The sequence below is a fragment of the Cydia fagiglandana genome, chromosome 9 (genome assembly GCF_963556715.1).
Source record: "Cydia fagiglandana chromosome 9, ilCydFagi1.1, whole genome shotgun sequence".
NCBI classification, from domain to species: Eukaryota; Metazoa; Arthropoda; class Insecta; order Lepidoptera; family Tortricidae; genus Cydia; species Cydia fagiglandana.
In genome coordinates, this window is record NC_085940.1 from 8,528,919 (window position 1) to 8,548,453 (window position 19,535).

General features: G+C 41.2%; 1 protein-coding gene across 3 annotated transcripts in view; it reads left to right on the plus strand.

The window, feature by feature from the left end:
- The window catches only part of LOC134667249 (kinesin-like protein KIF19), a 33,732-nt gene extending 14,300 nt beyond the window's left edge, over nucleotides 1-19,432 (plus strand). For all 3 annotated transcript variants that reach the window (XM_063524578.1, XM_063524580.1, XM_063524579.1), the window contains 10 exons: nucleotides 6,878-7,119; nucleotides 7,646-7,819; nucleotides 8,199-8,364; nucleotides 9,986-10,101; nucleotides 10,985-11,272; nucleotides 11,821-12,007; nucleotides 13,563-13,776; nucleotides 14,401-14,530; nucleotides 15,750-15,872; nucleotides 16,270-19,432. In XM_063524578.1, coding sequence (XP_063380648.1) covers nucleotides 6,878-7,119; nucleotides 7,646-7,819; nucleotides 8,199-8,364; nucleotides 9,986-10,101; nucleotides 10,985-11,272; nucleotides 11,821-12,007; nucleotides 13,563-13,776; nucleotides 14,401-14,530; nucleotides 15,750-15,872; nucleotides 16,270-16,357 — 1,728 coding nt within the window. In that variant the 3' untranslated portion in view covers nucleotides 16,358-19,432. The remainder of the gene's footprint in view (nucleotides 1-6,877; nucleotides 7,120-7,645; nucleotides 7,820-8,198; nucleotides 8,365-9,985; nucleotides 10,102-10,984; nucleotides 11,273-11,820; nucleotides 12,008-13,562; nucleotides 13,777-14,400; nucleotides 14,531-15,749; nucleotides 15,873-16,269) is intronic.
- Nucleotides 19,433-19,535: the final 103 nt, after the last annotated feature.

The following is a 19,535-nucleotide window of genomic DNA, read 5'->3' on the forward strand; positions in this document are numbered from 1 at the left end:
TATGTGAGTAGTATTTTATGTAGTATTTGGCACGCTCTGTAGCCAAAATGGCATGACGGATGAGCTTCCGGCATTTGAATGAGAACATATACCTATCTAACAAAATTTTACAAAAACCGCATAACTACTATACTATTACTTTTTTTTTCAAAAATAAGGGGTTTTAAAATATGCAATATTTATTCCTGAACTATTATTGGCCTTGATATATTAAAATTATCTATAGAATACCTTTCGTTCCCACCTATAGTTGTCGCTGCCGCCGTCGCAAGTCGCTCAATGTCGTGGCAGAGCCGTAACCGATGTTAAATCAATATTAATTTAGTGCAAGGTGAAAATTAACCGTTAATGATGCGCCTCAAACACAATCATAGTGGAACGACCTTGTATTAAAACGCCTTTTCGCTTAAGAAACTCCCATTGTACTGGTTTAATCTAACAATATGTTCTTTAACAGGATATTAGGTGAATAGAAAAGGTTTTCTGCCGCCTTTCATTAGTGCGAACGGGATACTTCGCCGAGGTCGTTCACTGACAAGTGAAAAGCGAGGTTCTTTTATTCGGCTCGCACCTAACGCTATTTCAATGGAATAAGTGACCCAAGTGTCAAGTCAACGTGGACTGTACTGTTTGCAAGCAAATTGTTGCTTTACCATTCATACCGAAATTGTATGTTTATTCATTTTAGCAATTCGCCACTTGTCAAAGTTGTAATGCTATAATAATAAATACAATTCAATTACAATTTTTATTGTTTTGTAAGTGTTTTTATATTTTACTTTTATATTCATATTATAAAAATACCTAACCTAAGACGATAAATAAATAAAGAGAAAATACAATTCATAGCTTGGCGAGTGTATGGCCTATGTGCAAGAAGCGTAATTATAGCGGATAAATATTGTTTTAGTGAGTATGAAACAATAAGAGGTGTAAACAAGTAAATCTTAATTCGTTCAGTTTTTTGTTTGATACTTCAGACAAAAAAGTTAACAGCAATTCAAGAAACGTGTTTTTATTTAACTAATGCAATGAATATTATTTAATATGTGATACTTGTGTCATTATATTTCCTATTAGGCACCGGTCCCACCGCGAGCTAGTAAGCTATGAGCTATCGGCTATAAACACGAAAAAAAGATAAGCACTCCCGTGTAAATAAAAGAGACACGGCGATATTTATAGCTCACCGCTGGGCGACTAACTATAAATATCGTCGTGTCTCTTTTATTTACACGGGAGTGCTTATCTTTTGTTCGTGTTTATAGCCGATAGCTCATAGCTTACTAGCTCGCGGTGGGACCAGTGCCTTAAGTAGGTAACTATAAAAGGCAGAGTTTCTATACAGTGGTCTCGTAAAAGTTTTAATTGATTTAAAAAACGTTTTATGTAAGAATGTACTTGTACAGAAACAGGTCGGTTTACTTACACTACACCTTGGAATCGTTGCCGTAAATTTTAATGGTAATAAACACTGTGATATAATAAATTATTCGAAAAGTAAGCGTGGCTTATGCTAATGTAACGATGAACCTTGACCGACCGGATGTTATGCTAATACACAATTTCTAGCATAAACGGGCCCAATACAGGCCGGTAATGAAAAATGCAGGCCAAACAAGGTGTTGCGATTATTTTATACATGAACGTATAATTTCCTTGCTTTTACTCCTGTTAACGTTTAAGTGTGCTCATTATAACTACTTTCACGTCAATTTAGATCCACTTATGCAGTAATAAATTCTTTACAAAATAATATTCTTGTGAGAATGTAAAGAAAAAACAGTTTTTATTTATGGGTTGTGCATGTCTTTGTATTATATGTATAGGTACCTCCTTATATATACTTCCTCCTTATATATCAAACGGTACGTATAACTGCCTTTTTACTCTACCTACTTATTAGTAAAAATCCCCTTAGCTGCTTCGCCAAGATGCCAATCGTTTGCGCTACTTGGCACTACGAACAATGAAACGTTATCTTTCTCTCTGTGTGGTAATCCACCTGTCCAATTTTTTGACCCAAAGTGTATATGCGTCTCAACTCTCACATTTTTCCTAATAAGAAAGTGATATGCAATGGACATGGGACAAAGAAATTAAATAGGTGGAATACCATCTTTAGGCACTAATAGGTATGTAAAATTGACAGACACAGAAAGCGTTTCGCTGTCGTAGCGCAAACGAATAGCATCTTGGCTAGGCCTCCATAGCTTCAACAGTATCGATATATCGCTTATCTAAAACTACATAGGAAGTGAGCTTTTTAAATGGTGTCGTTAAACTCAAACTATACCTACAGCAACGCGTTTAATTGTAAACGTGTCGTCGAGTCCTTATAATTTGGTGAGAGTGGCGTTAGCACGTATATGTAGATGGTTATTATTGAAGGGTGTCTGTGGTTTCGTGGGGGTGGTGCTACCATTAGTGGCGGCATGCCATGCCCCCCGCAAGGTCATTGCCGACGGCCCGACTGATTGACATCGGGATAGCCATTAAACCCATCTGAGGATTGCCGACGGTTTATAAACAAATTTCGATCGGTGGAAATATTATTTCAGTGGGGTTTCGTTTTGGTTGTTATTTTATTGAAATTTGTATGTAAGGAAAGGCAAACATTGTGGAGTGTGGCGTTTACCTAAGGCAAAATAAGCAATGTTGGAGCAGTAGGTACTCATTATGAGTATGACAAACAAAAATGCTGGATTTTATTTTGTAATATTTTCATAGAGATGTTTTACGTGGGCGAGGGGCGAGCAACTGTCTTGTTCGGTCGACAACCCAGGTCAAAAACTTGTCGTCCGTGGGACCTCATCTACTTAGATAATTGGATTCTATATTCAGGGCACTTAGAATTAGAAAGATAGTATTTGGAAAGCCACTGTTGCGTAATTACCACCATCGAGGATCAAATTCTATAAAAAGTAAACATAATGGTTTTCATTTGTGATTTTCTTATCGTCTAGAAAACCTATGTCGGACACTGTCAGAAATAATATCTTATGTCTAATAACCACAAACTTTTCCAACGTTTTACAAGGAGTTCTTTTGTAATTAGACTTTCAATGCGTAGGTATGGTATGTATGACCCACTAGCGGAGTCATGCGTCTACGCACAATATGCGGTCGCCGCGGTCGGTCGGAAAACAATGCTACGGCCTACGCCGTAGCACTACGCACACGGACAAATATTTAGTTGCGTATCAACTTGATCTCATAATTTGTATTCTCAAAAACAGTAAGATAAAATACAATTTATTTTAAATTAATTTACCTATAGGGTTTTTCGTATGTAGGCGCAAAGCTTTGCGGGAGTGGTAGCTAAGGTATTTTTTAACATTTTTAGCCATATACAGCTTAGACAAAATTTATCAAAAAACCTAGAAATTCGTGTGACGTAATTAATGGATGATCCCTAAATTGAGTTATAATTAATTGTTACCTACGTTTATTCACTTTGAATATTGTACTGTTTTTGTGTAAAGTTGCTTCGACAGCAGTTTATTCGCTGACGTCACACCGTTGAAAGCTGAAAGCATGTTCTATAAAATATTCAACGCTATCGCTGTAAGACGACGGCATTTATTAACCTTTAGGCCTGGCACGCCAACGGCGTGAAGACATAATCACTGACGCAGCTCAATTGGTTTTAAATTGGTAACATAGCATAACTGTTGGATTCGATCGGTGTACCTAATCTGCCTTAACCCTCCGTTAGTTCCTCGGCCATTACTGGGGAGTACTCTCTCTTCAATCGGTCCCTCATAGCTGAGGATCGTGACTCCGTTTGATTCCGTCAACTAGTTGTATTTTTAGTTCCTCCGCTATTTGGTCCGACCATCGTTTGGGACTTCTACCCCTAGGCCTTTTCCCCTCTATTTTACCGGTCACGATAAGGCGTTCCAAATTGCTGGTATCCCTGCGTGCAACATGGCCAAAGTACCGCAATATTCGTTGCAAGCAGGTTGTGGATAGACGTTGAGTCTTTTACTGGGGAGTACAATATCATGATTTTATAAAAACACTGGGCACTATAGATAGGAGATAGCCGAATCAGTATGTTGTTGACGTGGGTATTATAGGCTTGTTATTGCCGTGTGCAAGCATTCGAGTTTAATTTAAACTCCAAAACCCTGTGGCCATGTGTGCCCTAGTAAGGCCTCACTTATATTGGTTCTCTAAGGCGAAAACGATCAAATATGTTATTGTTATTAGCCATTAAATCTTCAGCCATGTTACTGGAGTCAGTTATGTAACGCTGCCATACATGACCCAAACATTTTTTATTAAGCTATGAGCTTCATCACATCTGATATTTGAGTAATTCTAAGCATTTCTAGCCTAGGGTGGGGGGGAGGGTGGGGTACAAAGACGGCCGCCACCCGTCATCTTTAAAAAAAATCTATTCTGATCTTGGTGGATACTAGGGCAAGTTTGGTATCATTTTCGTATAAACCAAAGACGTAGAATTCATTGCTGATATTTGTTTTTTTTCAGTTTCATAGTAATTTTACAAGAAAAACGTAAAAAGGTGAAAAATTTGGTTGGAGATTTTTGCTACCCGGAGCCGAAACTACAAATGATAGAAAGTTGAAATTTGCACACTAGATTACATTTATAAAGTGTACAAGAGATAAGAAGCGATTTTGAGAAATTCAACCCCTAAGGGGGTTAAAAAGGGGATGAAAGTTTGTATGGGGTTCAAGTTTTATTTTAAGCTAGGAATTAGAAACTTCGTAAAACGATATATTATTAAAATAAAAGAAAACTAATTTCAGCGTTTTTGAAAATTCATCCCCTAAGGTGGTGAAAAAGGGGTTGAAAGTTTGTATGGATATCAAAAAATTTTTCGAACGCGGGACTTGAATCTTTGTATTTGGGGATATTATTAAAAGACAGGAAAAGTAATTTCAGCGTTTTGTAAAATTCATCCCCTAACAGGGTTAAAAAGGGGTTGAAAGTTTGAATCCATTACAAATCCGAGTAGACACACATTTCTTATTGCCTCCCAGGCTTGAAATGCTTAGAATTACTCAAGGAACATATGTGATGAAGCTCATAGCTTAATAAAAAAAATTTGGGTCAACTTTATAACTGCTTCCGCTATGTCTATAATTTTCGGTACAAAATAGTCTGCCGTTTTTTGCGGGGGAGGGGCACATCAAATGTATACGTAACGTCAACATATTAGCCATGTCAGATAAACGTCAGTCAATACATCTGTTTGACATGTGGTTGACCATTGGTCGCCTTTTTTCTTTTAACTGAATAATGAATGTGTCAACCTATGTAATTTATTAACGTAAGAAAAGGTCACAGGGTTATTAACTTCTGCGCTTAAAACCGGAAGTAGTTGTAGGATTACCGATTTAATATTTAAAAGAAAATACCTACTCATGAAAACAAGGTCAATCCAGTGTTGTTTCAACAACTACCAAATTATGTACGTGATAACGAGGAATTTTCTGCTCACATTGACATGTAGGTATTACATTAAAATTCATGTTAGGATTATTTAACACTGGAAATGCTTACTAGTTAAATAAAACGATTTAAACCGCCTTTTACCCAGTTATCGGAGTGCCGCTTTCAGCTCTCTTGACGTACATACTTAGATATCTTTTTAATTAATGGCTGATTGGGCACTATAGATAGGAGATAACGTAGGCAGTATGTTGTTTACGTGGATAGACTTGTTATTGCCGTTTGCATGCATTCCAGTTTAATTTGAACTCCAAACCCTGTGGCCAACTGTGCCCTAGTGAGGCCTCACTTATATTGGTTCTCTAAGGCGAAAGCTCGATAAAAAATGTTATTACTCGTAGCAGCACAGGCATTTGTGATGCGATAAGGTGACCTCACGGACATCTGATAACAAATCGCTTCGCTGCACCATCGCCCTCTTTTGGTACCTATTTAAAATCATGCCCAGCTAAACTACCTACTTACAATTGTAAATTTTCTACGCTAACAGGCTAAACACACGATAGCTTTAGACGTCTAGAAACATTAAAACTACGCATAATAAATAAGAGAGAGGTGGGTACGCTTGTCTGTGATTAGAATGACACCCCATAATAACAATAACCTACGTCACAATCCCGTCAATTGTAGTCTAGGTATTCAGAATTTAGATATCGCCTAACTACTTTTATGACCTATGACAAAGAACGAATGACTCACGAATCTTGAATGCTATGTCAACACCTACGAGCCCCTATGAGACTTCGAAGTATTAAACAAAACAAACGTAGAAAGTTCTTTCGCGAATGCGAGGACGGTGAGTCATAGTAATGGCTGTTTTTCGTTACCGATGGAACTCATTGAATATTCATAGATTCTGGTAACGTGTTTCAAATGGATGTTTACTTTGAGCTGAAGCGGAATCAATATAGGGTGGCTGCTATGTACCTACATATGTACAAAATTGCCGAGTAATGAATAATGGCTAGTTAATGACTTACCTATCGTTTTCAAATTAATCTTCCCGCCTTAACGAGTGTTTGCGGCAGTTCTTTAGCTTTTCATTGTTTGAAGTTCTTTTGAACCGCTTTGAATTTAGAATTATTCAGTCGTCTGTACTTCTTATAACATCTTTCCCTTGATATGTATAGCTACTATGATTGCGTTTTTAGCCGGAAGCAATATACAGTACGTTTATACGTTTAAAAGGTACGTAGAGTCGGACCAAGAAAAGTCTGCAGAGAGTTTGACAGCACACGCAGTGCAAGTGTTAATTATACGTCATAATTTCATAGAAGTTTGACGTTTAAAATAACACCTTGATCTAATTCTAGTGATTAAAGAAAAAAAAGTAATGTGTCCATGCAATTTAGCAGCTCGCTATGCCAGTCCCAACAGTACGAATCAATTACAGGTAAAGATGTCATACATCGAGATTTACAACGAGAACATTCGTGACCTGCTGAACCCCGGGGCGGGGCCGCTGGAACTGCGCGACGAGGGCGGCAGCGGCGCGCCCGTGGTGGCGGGCCTGAGCGAGGTCCGCGCCACTAGCGCCGGACACGTCGCCGAACTCCTAGCGCGCGGCGATCGCGCACGCACGGCTGAGGCCACGCACGCCAATGACCATTCTTCCCGAGGACATGCGCTTCTTAGGTAACTTTACATGTTTTCTCATTATCCTCTCTATCCGCTCCTCTACACGATGGGCCAACGCCAGCCACTCCAAGGGACGCAGCCATGCGGTAGAATGAGATAGCAATATTACTTGCTCCTTCTAACGCATAAATGCCTCCCTTGGAGTGGCCGGCGTTGGCCCATCGTGTAGAGGAGCTTTTAGATATCGTGACGAAGGCAGCGGCGCGCCCGTATATAGTGGCGGTGCTGGGTGAGGTGCGCGCTACCAGCGTCAGATTGGTCGCCGAACTGCTAGCGCAGGACAGACCGTCGAGCCCTCTTTCCTGCTTCATTGGTTACTGTTTCAGAGCCCTTCCTAATACGTAGCGCACATGATAGACGCGGTAATTGTAGAATTTTGGTGACTAGATTTTACGGCGATACAGATACCCTACAACACGTTTTCATTCAAGGGTCTACATGGTTTTAGAATTTTTAGCAAAACGTTACATTACTATAAAGCCAAGTGTTAAGATAATTATTTATTTTATTTTTAATATTCCAGTGTTACAGTGAGTAGTGCCGTGTCAAACGGCGTGCAGCGCGGCCGCCTGTTCCTGATCGACCTGGCGGGCTCCGAGCGCGCCGGGCTGCGAGCGCGGCGTCTTGAAGGCGCGCATATCAACCGGTCGCTGCTGGCGCTTGGCAACTGCATCATGGCGTTATCGGGCGGAGCCAGGTAAGATTGAGCCTTGATGGTCTACCGATAGCCATCGCGAACCTTGCCAGGGTCCTATATCTTGCATATGTGGTATGCAAATAGGTAGAGATCTCTATCTATAGGTAGACGTTTCGGACAGATGGGCGAAGAAAAATAAAAGGTTCTCTCTCCGTGGACATGGAGCTAAATATTCCGCCCGAAAAGTCGGAGGCAGATAAAAATACATATAACGGCTCGGCCACGACATTACGCGACTGGCGACGGTGGCAGCGACAACCATAGGAGAGAACGAACCAATGGTTATCGCTGCCGTCGTCGCAAGTCGCTCAATGTCGTGGGCGAGCTGTCATTGTCTAAAGATATCACGTCGTTATGACCTTCACCGTTTTGTTTACAGATATGTGAACTACCGTGACTCGAAGCTGACGCGGCTGTTACGCGAGGTGCTAGGCGGGCGCTGCCGCACCGCCATGGTGGCGCATGTTGCCCCCGGCGGCGCGCACCGCGAGACCACGCGCTCGACGCTACATTACGCGCAGCGCGCCTCCTCCATCACAAACAGGGTACGTGAAGTACTGCCAGGTCACGCCACGTGGCGCATGTTGCCCCCGACTACACGTATCGCGAGACCACGCGTTCAAAAGTGTAATGGCTCCTCTACACGATGGGCCAACGCCGGCCACTCCAAGGGACGCATTTATGCGTTAGAGGGAGAAAGTGATATTTCTATCTCATTCTACTACATGGCTGCGTCCCTTGGAGTGGCCGGCGTTGGCCCATCGTGTAGAGGTGTCATAATACGCGCGGCGCGCTTCCTCTAAAAGTAGGGTATTAATTAGTGAAAACGCTCTCAACTCTGCACTATGCGCAACGTAGAATAAACAAAAAGATGAGATTGACCTTATAGGTATCGTTGTGACGATACGGATGAAACATTCAAACACAGGGAGTTCGGACTTGTTTTTCAGGAGGCTTTAAAAAAAAAACTGAATTACGCTCTCCAGTCGCAGTCAATATTTATAATTTTAAAGCATTTTCTATTCTTCGCCTATTCCTTACTTTAGTATGACACGTCTTGACACGAATCCTACACGTACCTAAGTAAGACTTTTAAATTGGACGCCCTCAATTTTTCCTTGACGTACTGTAAGTTGGTCTTGAAAATAAAACCAAGGGCCCTTTGGCCCCTTTCTGTTTTATACTTTGCCCCATTTTTGTGTCAACTTAAGTAGGTAGGTCATCTATAGTTGTTTCAAGGTTTGTTAACCTTGCAAAATCCATCTACGAGTATACCTATTCTATTGTGGCTGTACCACGTACTACACAGTGAAGTGACTAAGTAAAAGCGCTAAGTCATCAATTCTGAGCGAATTCGTGATAGTTATGCTATAGGTACCTAGTTATATCTACATGTAATTGAATAAGGCTATTGACCGCTCAGTTTGTGGTAGGAAACCTATTTGGGCACGATAATTTAGTCGGAAGGAAGTCTTGAAGTTATTTAGTCTTGTGGTTAGCAGTATGTAGGATGCATCGCGGTCGTTAAATAGATAGAGAATTTAACGGTACCTTTGAACAGGTTCAAATACTTTAAATGTAGTGTTAAATTATCAAGGACAAAAAATACCTATAAAAAATCAATTATCGCGTTCGTGCGTGTTCAAATTATTTTGTTCATTAGTAAGTACAGCTTATCGGCAGATTGATTTCTTTAAATAATTTCCTTATGGAAAGGAATCATCCATGCATGTCAAATGTATACGAGTGATACGACTCTATTTTCAAGGCGTTACAAAAGCGTGGCCAAAATTGTTGAGCCACGTAACGTACATGTATTTAATTCGTTCGTTCGTTACTTCTGAATATTTTTTTGTTCATTTATTTATTATTTTGATATTTATCTATCAAAACTACAGTAGGTACCTACTAACAGCAACACACTATTTTCTTTGGAATAAGATTCTAGAATTATCATTTAATGTTGTAGACACTTTTGCGCAATAAGTAACAAAACTAAGAAATCTACAGAGGTTAAATTATTAAACCTATGTGGTCGTACGAACACTTTCTGCTGAAACGGACAGAGAATAGAAAGAAGAAGACGAGGAGAAGATGGCAGAAAGTGTCTGGCGAATAGGTATTTTGGAGCTTTCATGTGTTTTTGAAGTTTAGTTTTTTTTGCAGATTGAAAGAGAGTTGGTAGCGACGCCGATGCACCTGTCCCAGTACCGGACCGTCATCAACGACCTGCGCGATGAGATCGCCAGGCTGAAGCTCAAGATGAGAGATGACCGCTCAAGGTAAGTGCCACGGAATGAAAAAGAACTTAAAAATTATCTTATTCGCTACCTGGAAAGAGGCTCACTTTTCCTGCCTAGATTGGAATAGGCAGGCTAGACAGGCAAAACATTGTGTCGGTTTATACTGAGTTACAGCAATCAGTACAGTGTTCCTGTGTTATACCTATTGCATTTTTATTCATTTTTACTCCTTTAACAAATGACGTAGAAAAGAGTCTTCCGCGTGTAGACGTTACAGGCGTTCAAAAAATCGACCCCTTGGAGTCGATAGGGATTGTCGATGATTAGGTGGATCGACCTTACGTTAACCCTTATAGGCTTATCTAAATACGTATCATAAAAAAGTGGTAAGGAAAGCGAAAGACTGTTTAGAAATTACTCAAAAGAAGCCTGTAAATAGAAAGAAATTCTAGTTGACGCGGTTTCAATTAAGCGGGTCATTATATAAATATGACAGTACCTAATCCTCTCTTAATTCTTATTTTAATTGGTCGTAATTGTTCAGAATATACGCACGAAAGCGGCCTGTCAAATTTGATAATTGAAAAAGTGGCCTTGACATTTAAAACAATAGATTTAAATTCACACCCACGGATCCGTGGTCGCGCGGACGGATACGAGGGGTTGTACAAGTACACTTATTACGCTACACTTCATACAAGTACACTACACGTATAATACCTGTCCAAATAGCTAGAGTCAGACAAAGAAGAAGACGTAGAAACTAACTCTGCATGGCATTGCAAAGCCGAAGTGTGGTCATGTCATAATTATTGTCAAATTTCTAATGTCATTATAAACACTCCCTCATTTTGTTCTGTTCAAGTCCATGCAATGTTGGCTTACACGAACTCTATATGTAATTGAATTTTCATTTAACCAGCACAAGAACAATAGAAGAACAGCAGCAGATGGCCGCAGAAGTGTCCCAACAGGAGACTGAAGAAAGCGCCGCCCACCTGAAGTCCCTCCGCGAAGCCATCGTCTCCACGTTCAAGCAGCAGATGCGGCTGCGGCGGCGCCTCATGGAGCTGGACAGCCATCTTCTGGGGCTAGCGCTGGACGCGGAGAGACAGCATGCCGCGATATCGCACTGGGAGGCGCGGTTCAACCGCCTTTACAAGCCCATTAACATGCCCAGCTCAAGGCTCAGCACACATCAGAGTTACAGGTACATATCTCTATTGACTAGGCCATAGTGTTCATATTCCAGCGGCAGATGTGACTTTAGTGGCGATTCAGTTGGACAGCCATCTACGAAGGCTGGCGTTAGACGAAGTCCAACCGTCTTTACAAGCTCATTAGCATATATCGGGGTTTTCGGTGCGGGAATGGTTACGTGTATTTATAACTTTGTTTATTGTAAAATACACGAAACCATTGTATATTGTTGTGTTTGTTTGTTTATTCCAAACTATAAATTAAACGTAGGTAGTAAGGTCCAAATGTGCTTAGAAATGTTAAATTAATATCGTTTTTTAGTTTTTACCTATTATTTGGCTAGAGTAAAACATTACCGCATCGAAAACCCCGATGTATACTCATTAGGTTTTACAGAATGTACAGAGCAACATAGACCTACATGCATATGCATAAAGTTCAATTTCAGTTTTGACACTTCGGTGACATGGCATCCGCGTGACAGCTTTTGTGTTTGACACGGCGTCGAAAAGGTTAATGTGAAACAAATCTGAGCAATGATTTCCACGTGTATTCCAGAGGCGGCACGGGCTCTAGTGCCAGCAGCACGGCGGGCAACGAGCGCGCGGAGGCCGAGGTGGCGGTGGAGCAGGCGTGGGCGGAGCTGGCGGCCGTGGAGCGCGAGCAGGAGACGGCGCGCAACGAGCGCGCGCGCGTCGAGCGCCAGCTCGAGCAAGTGCGGCTACGAGGAGCACAACTCGAACAGGTACCGACTCTATATTAGGTATTCGACTCCTCTTATGAAACGCGCAGAAGGCGACCGACTACTGTGCAGTAGCAGGCCGTATGAACTCTTCCAACAGAGTCACAGTCACGTCACAGACTAATGGAGCGCGCACGAGACGTGCGTATCGTCAGTTCGTCTAAGTCGGGCATTATCGTCAACTGGAACAAAATTGCAGCTATGTGGCGGGTGGCGGGCAACTTAGATACAGAGTGCAAACGCGCATGTGAGCTGTTGCCTCTGACGTGGTATTTAAAAACGTGCAACTGTAGGTACAGGTGTTAAGGACTGTATCGTTTATTATAAATACAACTTTACTTAGCCGTTTTTTCTGGTATTATGTTTTTATTAAAAAATTACACATATAGTTTAATTAGTGCTTTAATAATAAGTAACATTTCGTCCTGGGAGATCACGTAAAGCATATGGTTTGGACAATATTTACCCAATCCTCCCGAGTAACTACAACGATTTCGGACAAATACTACAAGAAAATTTACGGTTTGCGAACAAGATAAGTATTACACAAAAAAAATCGTACTATGTAAACAGCAATTACATATGATTCGTAAAGCGAAACATCTGGGCATAGTCTAATCATTTCTTTTAGTTGGAAAAAAAGTTTTGGATCTGTGCTTGGTGGCCTTTTTGAAAATATGGCATGTTACTTACGACAACCCCGACTTTGGTATACAATATAACCATCATGGAGCGTTTCTATCGACCTGTTCTAGCCATGGTTCAACGCCATGAATGTCCGTTAGGCTTTGGATTTCGGTAGATTCTTTTAGCTGTTTCCGTCATTTCCCTGGCGTCAGAAATTGACGGGAATCCAAAATGTTGCATAAAAAGTCGTTTTCATGTAAAGATAAAATACACCACATTTATTCTGTGGATGTTCAATTGAGCAATCATGAAAAGGACACTTAGATGGCATATTTTGGCAGCATATTAAGCTTTTGTTTCTTTAAATCGTACTAAGGAATCGGTGAAATAGTCTCAAATTAAGCTCGATAGGCTTGTCCGAATTACATTTGCTAGAAGGTATTAAAATCATCATAAAGTCCCTAAAATAAAATAAATGTAAAACATTCTTATATCAGATATGTCTTAAAAATACCCCCAGATTATACCTTAAGAACATAGTAATACAAAATAATACACACGTCAACAGTTAGACCAGGTTTTATCTGTATTTATAATAAACGATACAGTCCTTAATATAGGGCCACTGGCACCATCCCACTAACCCGGGGTTAAGCGGTTAAGCACCACTTGCACCATCCCATTAAACCGAGGTTAACCAGTTAAACCGTTAACCCAGTGTCAAATTGTACTGGTAACCATGGAAACTCCAGATTTAACCGGTTAACCCCGGGTTAGTGGAATGGTGTAAGTGACCCTAAACCGTTAACTCAGTGTCAAACTTTACTGGTAACCATGGTAACTCCAGGTTTAACGGATTATAACCACGGGTTATTGGAATGGTGCAAGTGACGTTTAGTGTCGTTGAATAACATAAACCTTTGTTTGTCAGGAGCTGCCCGCGCGCATCAGCAGCGGTCCGGAGCGCGAAGTGCTAGCGCTCGTGTGCCGCGTGCACGAGCTGGAGGCCGACAAGCTCGCGCTGCAGGGCGAGCGCGCCGCGCGGGCCCACGAGCTGAGGAGGAGGGACCTCGCGCTGCAGAGGAGGGACGCGCAGCGGAGACTCTCCGACGAGATCATCACGCGCCAGCGGCGGGCGCTTGAAGGTATCGTGCGATAGACAACCTCATGTTACAATTAGGCCGCGCGGGCCCATGAACGGAGGAGAAGTGACCTAACGTTGCAGAGAAGAGATGCACAGCGGACTGTCCGATGCTTAGAGAATATAACCAAACGGAGTGGTCATTAACAGGCGTTCCCCTCTTTCGAAAATAGGCGGCCAATGGTCAACCTCATGTCATGATGTCAACCAATGTATGGACTGACGTTTATCTGACATGACGTACCTATACATTTGATGGGCCCCTCCCCCGCAGAAAACGGTAGACTATTTTATACCAAAAATTATAGACATAGCGTCTCCGTTGGTTATATCCTCTAAGGTCCGATGAGATCAACAGGGTCACCAATTGGCGGACCGCGGTCCGCATCCGGACCGCCGACCTATTTTATTTTTTGCTTATTTAATAAACTCAAGGACGGAGAAACGGACCGCGATGGTCATTTTATTTTAAGAACCGAGCCCCTGAAGAAACTAATTGGTGACTCGTGTACTAGTACAACATTGTAGTTTTTGTAAATCCTTAATATGTAAGAGATGATTGATGAGAAATGACAACTTTTATTTTGTCCAACTATGTACCTACACTTACTCTTCATATTATTTACAGAGATGGGTATAGCGGTCGCACCAGAGTTGGCGCAATTGTACGAGCTGTACCAGCAAGAAATCCACGCCTCCACCTACACGGAAAGCAATGATGTCTACGCGCAGCACCGGTTGCCGCCTATCTCTACTAGGTGAGCCACTAGTACCTACCTAGTAGCCTAGTAGTCACTTATTTGTTCTACAGTGGTTCAAACTGTACAGAGATGGGTAAAGCAAAGCTCATAGAGCTGTGACCCGTAGAATGGTATACCATATAAAAGTTATACGTGCACCAGCTTCAACTACACAAAGGCCTGTACGCGTAGCACCGTGTCCGGGGTGCCAACACCTCCATTTTATGAATATGCTGTAGCGAGTCAACTGTTTTAACTATTCACTAAAAAAAGGCCTGTACGCGTAGCACCGTGTCCGGAGTGCCAACACCTCCATTATGTGAATATGGTGTAGCGAGTCAACTGTTTTAACTATTCACTAAAAAAACCCTATTTTACAACAGTTTTTCTTCTGTCAAACTGCAGGGCAGTTTGTTGGCAGAGGGAACTCCCGGCCTTAAACATAGATGGGTAGACTGCCATACTACTACTTACTAGGACTCCCTGAAAAGCCCATATGGTGGAGATATATGCTGTGTTGGGTGGCGTGTTGGTAGCTTCGATAGAAGAGCACTGGGTGAGAGATCCAGTGGTCGTGAGTTCAAGTCCCATCCAAGACAGTACATTTTTCCACTTTTAATTTACTTCTAAGTTTTACTCGCTTACGACCGTTACGACTTTTGAACTAGCTGAGTACTGAGTAATAATAGTTATAGGCCGCCCGTATTGAAAGCGAGGACCTACAACTATAATAATAGTTTAAAAAAAAAGGTGAGTACTCAGTGACTTTTAATTTTTTGTCATTATAAAATAGCAGTGATACACAACGAATATGTTCAATAGTCGACGTTGAGTAACGTTGTAATAATATGAGTACAGGCACCCAATATTGTAGGTGACCCCTTCCAGTCTGAAGCAGGAACCAAACGCCAAAGCTAGGATCTAATTACAGCTTTGAACCACTGTCAGGCTAAACAATTTATGAACCGAACGCAGCGTGCTTTTGGAGGTTTTCGTATTTGTGTGTACAAAACAGGTAGGTATTATGTAATACAATATATAACATTAACAGTTTTTGAACCCAATAACATTGATTCTAAAATATCCACATATTTAGATTAGCACGTGCCTACTTGTACGTATTTTTTTATTTGTCAGGTGGAGGTAATCTTCGCTGGATACTGCCGGCCCGGTATCCGGCAGCATGCCCGTATTTATCCGTCCGTGGTTTCGCTTGTAACTTGGTGTTTGTTGCCAGCATGTCCGAGCTGGCGTGGTCGGAGAGCTCGTCGGGCTCGAGCTCGGGCTCGGGCGCGCTGCCGGCGCCCGACCACCGCCTGCCGCGCCTCGTGCCCACGCCCAGACCCAGGACCAGGTACAGGTACGTTGTCTAATGTGTTGGCCCATAACCTGATGTTTTTTCGAATCTGGAAATTATACGCCTTGTCGTTCTCCTTTAAGCCACTCAAAGATTAATTGCAAGAGATGCCTCTAAAGGCATTAGTTCGCCTTTGTACTAGCTATCTCCTCAAAAAAGTGTTCTGTTACTACTTATATCGTGTACAGCCACCTGCAATATTATGTTACATAACCAAAGCCGCAAAAATATCTGACACGATCTTATTTGTAGAGCCATAAGAGCGTGTCACATATTTTTGCGGCCTTCGAAGAGTAAACATATTATTGCAGGTGACTGTACCTACAGACACTACTTCTTTTTTACTTTTGACTAACTAATGCCACCACATGGCCTAATGATTATGACTGTGTGTCCCCAGTCAAGCGAGTGCGGTGACCATGAAGCGGTACTCCAGCGACGATAGTCTAGTGATGGTGGCTCCCCGCGCCGCGGACGCTGCGCCCTGACTCTTCCAGCAATTTCTACGGATTTCAGTGTTCAAGTTCCGAGACAACATACATGTGGTATGGCAAATAATTCGATTATATCGATCCATTAATCGATTTTATCGATACCAATGTTAAAAATCATCACGCCTCAACACAAATATTAGGCGATTTTTGAGATGCTCGATATTTTTTTTGAGATATGAACAAGCGAGCGAGCATGAATATTGTATTTATTGGGCGTTATCTGCCAATTGCAGTGAGGGTTTTCCGACAGGGTTTCTCGCACTAGGTGGCAAATGTTCGGTTATGAACCGACGGAGATAGTAGTAATAATTTATGCAGGCGGTTAAAAGAGGCGGTAAAATAAAGTCCAGGGTTAAAGTAACTGTAAAATCCGAAGTTTAAAATTAGGTTACTTAATATGTCTAGGTACCTGTTAATAAACTCGTGTGCTTTATTAAAAAAGCTGGAAATGTTCGAAATAAATAAATTTCATACTTTGGATTTTGCAGAAGTGCTTCTGCAATCCTGGATCAAAGCTCCTGAAACCCTCTTTATTTTCGATGTGTAGATCGAATTGTATTTTATTTCCGTCCATGTGTATCGTGATTATCGTGAATGTGTATGTGATATATGTATAAGATCGGAAGTTATTAGTAAATGTTCTGTACAGAATTAGCTGCGTGACAGCGTGATAATGATAGTGTCTGTGTCTTTTAATCACATGGGGTTAAAACCTCACGTTTATTTTATCACGTGGACAACGTCATTTATCATGCGCCTGTTTGGTTTATTATACTGTTAATTTAAAATATTTAATTACTATTTAACTTTGCAAACAGTCGTGCTCCTGTTGGCAAATATTTAATTGCGTCAGCCGAAATGTGTCAGTTGCCTACTCAAATATTTTATATTCTTAATCTGTATTAATTTCGGGGGAATTAATTTCTATTTGTATAGTAATGCTGTGACTCACTACTGTCTTCTTAAAAACATTTACCTACTTAATACCCTCGTTACACGTAATGAGTATAGCCTCCTAATGCCCACCCATACAAATGAAAAATTCAGAATTTGCCATTGAGATTTGAACCTTTAGTCCAGGGAATAGAGTTGATTTTGGATTTGTTTGAAAATTGAACGAAACAAAACAAATGCGACTCTGTTCCAATTGAATATGATTTAAGTTCATCGAACTGAATAAGTATCTACTATAGGTAGGACCTTGGGCCTTAGGAGACTCACACACACAGAGTCTCACTCTGAGACTCGAGGGACACCCACTGGCAATACTTGAGGGCCCACCGCGGAAACTGAAACACATTTGTGCGATAGAGAGGCAGACAACGAATTTTCGTTTTTCGCAATAGTTTGGAATTTAGTAATGAAAAGGAACTACTGGAGCGACCAAACGCTCTAAATGCGTTTTCGGATATTGAACTATTCCAATATAATATTGCCAAAATCTTAGATGGGTTTACGTTTATACCTAACTCTTAGGGCTCATTATCCACATTGCTTACTAATGATAATAAGTCCAATAGAATATATATCATTCGAGAAATGGGCCTCAGGCACTGTGACTAAACCCTATATCACACTTCAATCCAACGTCGCACGTAATAAAGCGGAAAGTCCTTTTTTAATCCCAGAATTTAGGGAAATTAACGACGTAACGGGTAATCGTATTTTGTAGTTCGTAGGTTTCAAATAAGAGCCCTAGCTAATCCTATTGTCTATTGTTAAGCAAAACCGCTCGTGCCACGTGCCACCACCACCTGCATAAAAACCTGCGTACTTCGGTTACTGAGTGCCGGCGAGTCGAACGCTACAGAAACAGTCTAAAATGTGTCATCGAGATGCGTAACAAAGGCGCGTTATCGGAGAGCGCAACTACACTGGTTTTTTGAGCGTTGGACTAGCCTGCGCTCAGGTGCCAAATAGAATAAGTATGACCCTTTTTTGCAGGTAAGTAGCACGTGCGGTTTTACTTAACAATAGACAATAGGATTAGCCGTCGGGCTCAGTTACGAAGCTACGAACTATACTTAGGGTGACCCGCCAGTATCTAGCCACCTATTAGTAACTGGCTAGCTAGCTAGTATACGGTGGCTAGTTATTGAAGGCATAGCCAGTTATGGAAACCTTATACTAAAATGAATTCTGTAAAGGTATAGGTTAATAGAATTCAATTTAAAGTTTAGGGTGAACAGTTATTGGCCGGGGGCCAGTTACTGGCGAATTACCCTTTTTGATCTGTGCCACCTGGTTGTACTCGTTATATGTAACAATCAAGGAATTATACATATTATAATAGTTTATTAACTAATACCTTGATGTACATACGAATATGTATATGTTAAATACTTAACTAAACCCCCCCTATTATGTGTGTCTGAGGTATAGACTAGGAATCCTCTAGACCGAGTTTAGAGCAATTATTTCATGCAACCGATGATGCCAAAAATGCGGGGGTGCGCGGGACGAGGTGAGCGAAGTCTCGTGCCGTGATTGGTCCGTTCAAAGACACGGACGTCACACAAAGGTGGCAGAGGGGGTAGCGCGACTATGCTCAGTCTGGAGGATGTTTTGTCTGTGGTCTTAGGTGAATATTACCTGTTTGTAAAATATTGTAAGATTTGCAGAATGAGTATTTCTTTTGGTAATTGGCACTTGAATTTGTAGTCTATAACGAAGGAAATATGGTTGAATTTCTTTTGTTTTGAGTTCGAAAGAAATAAAAGACGTGCGTTCCTGTTAAAATTAAAAAAAAAATGGAATTACATCGATGTCACCTGTAAATAATATATTACTCTTTAAAAGGCCGCAAAAATATGTGACACGCTCTTATAGCTCTACAAATAAGATCATGTTAGATATTTTTGCGGCCTTCGTTGTGTAATATGTACCGCAGGTGGCCGTACCATGGGTAGGACACGCCTCAGGAGGATAATGCGTTTTTTTGGGAACTGTACATATCTACAAGTAAGAACTGTAAGGGGGGGGGGGGTTACTTAAGGGGCTCTACCTCTACATTTCTTCCATGCATTACACATTATAAGCTGTAGTAGGTATTTGCGTTACCAAGTTATTTCTATTTATTTGTCGAGTACGTAGGTACGTCCGTGTTTTGCCGGATTTATTTTAATAAATGTGGTTTAAATGTATGTTGTAGTATTTATTTTCATGTACTGAT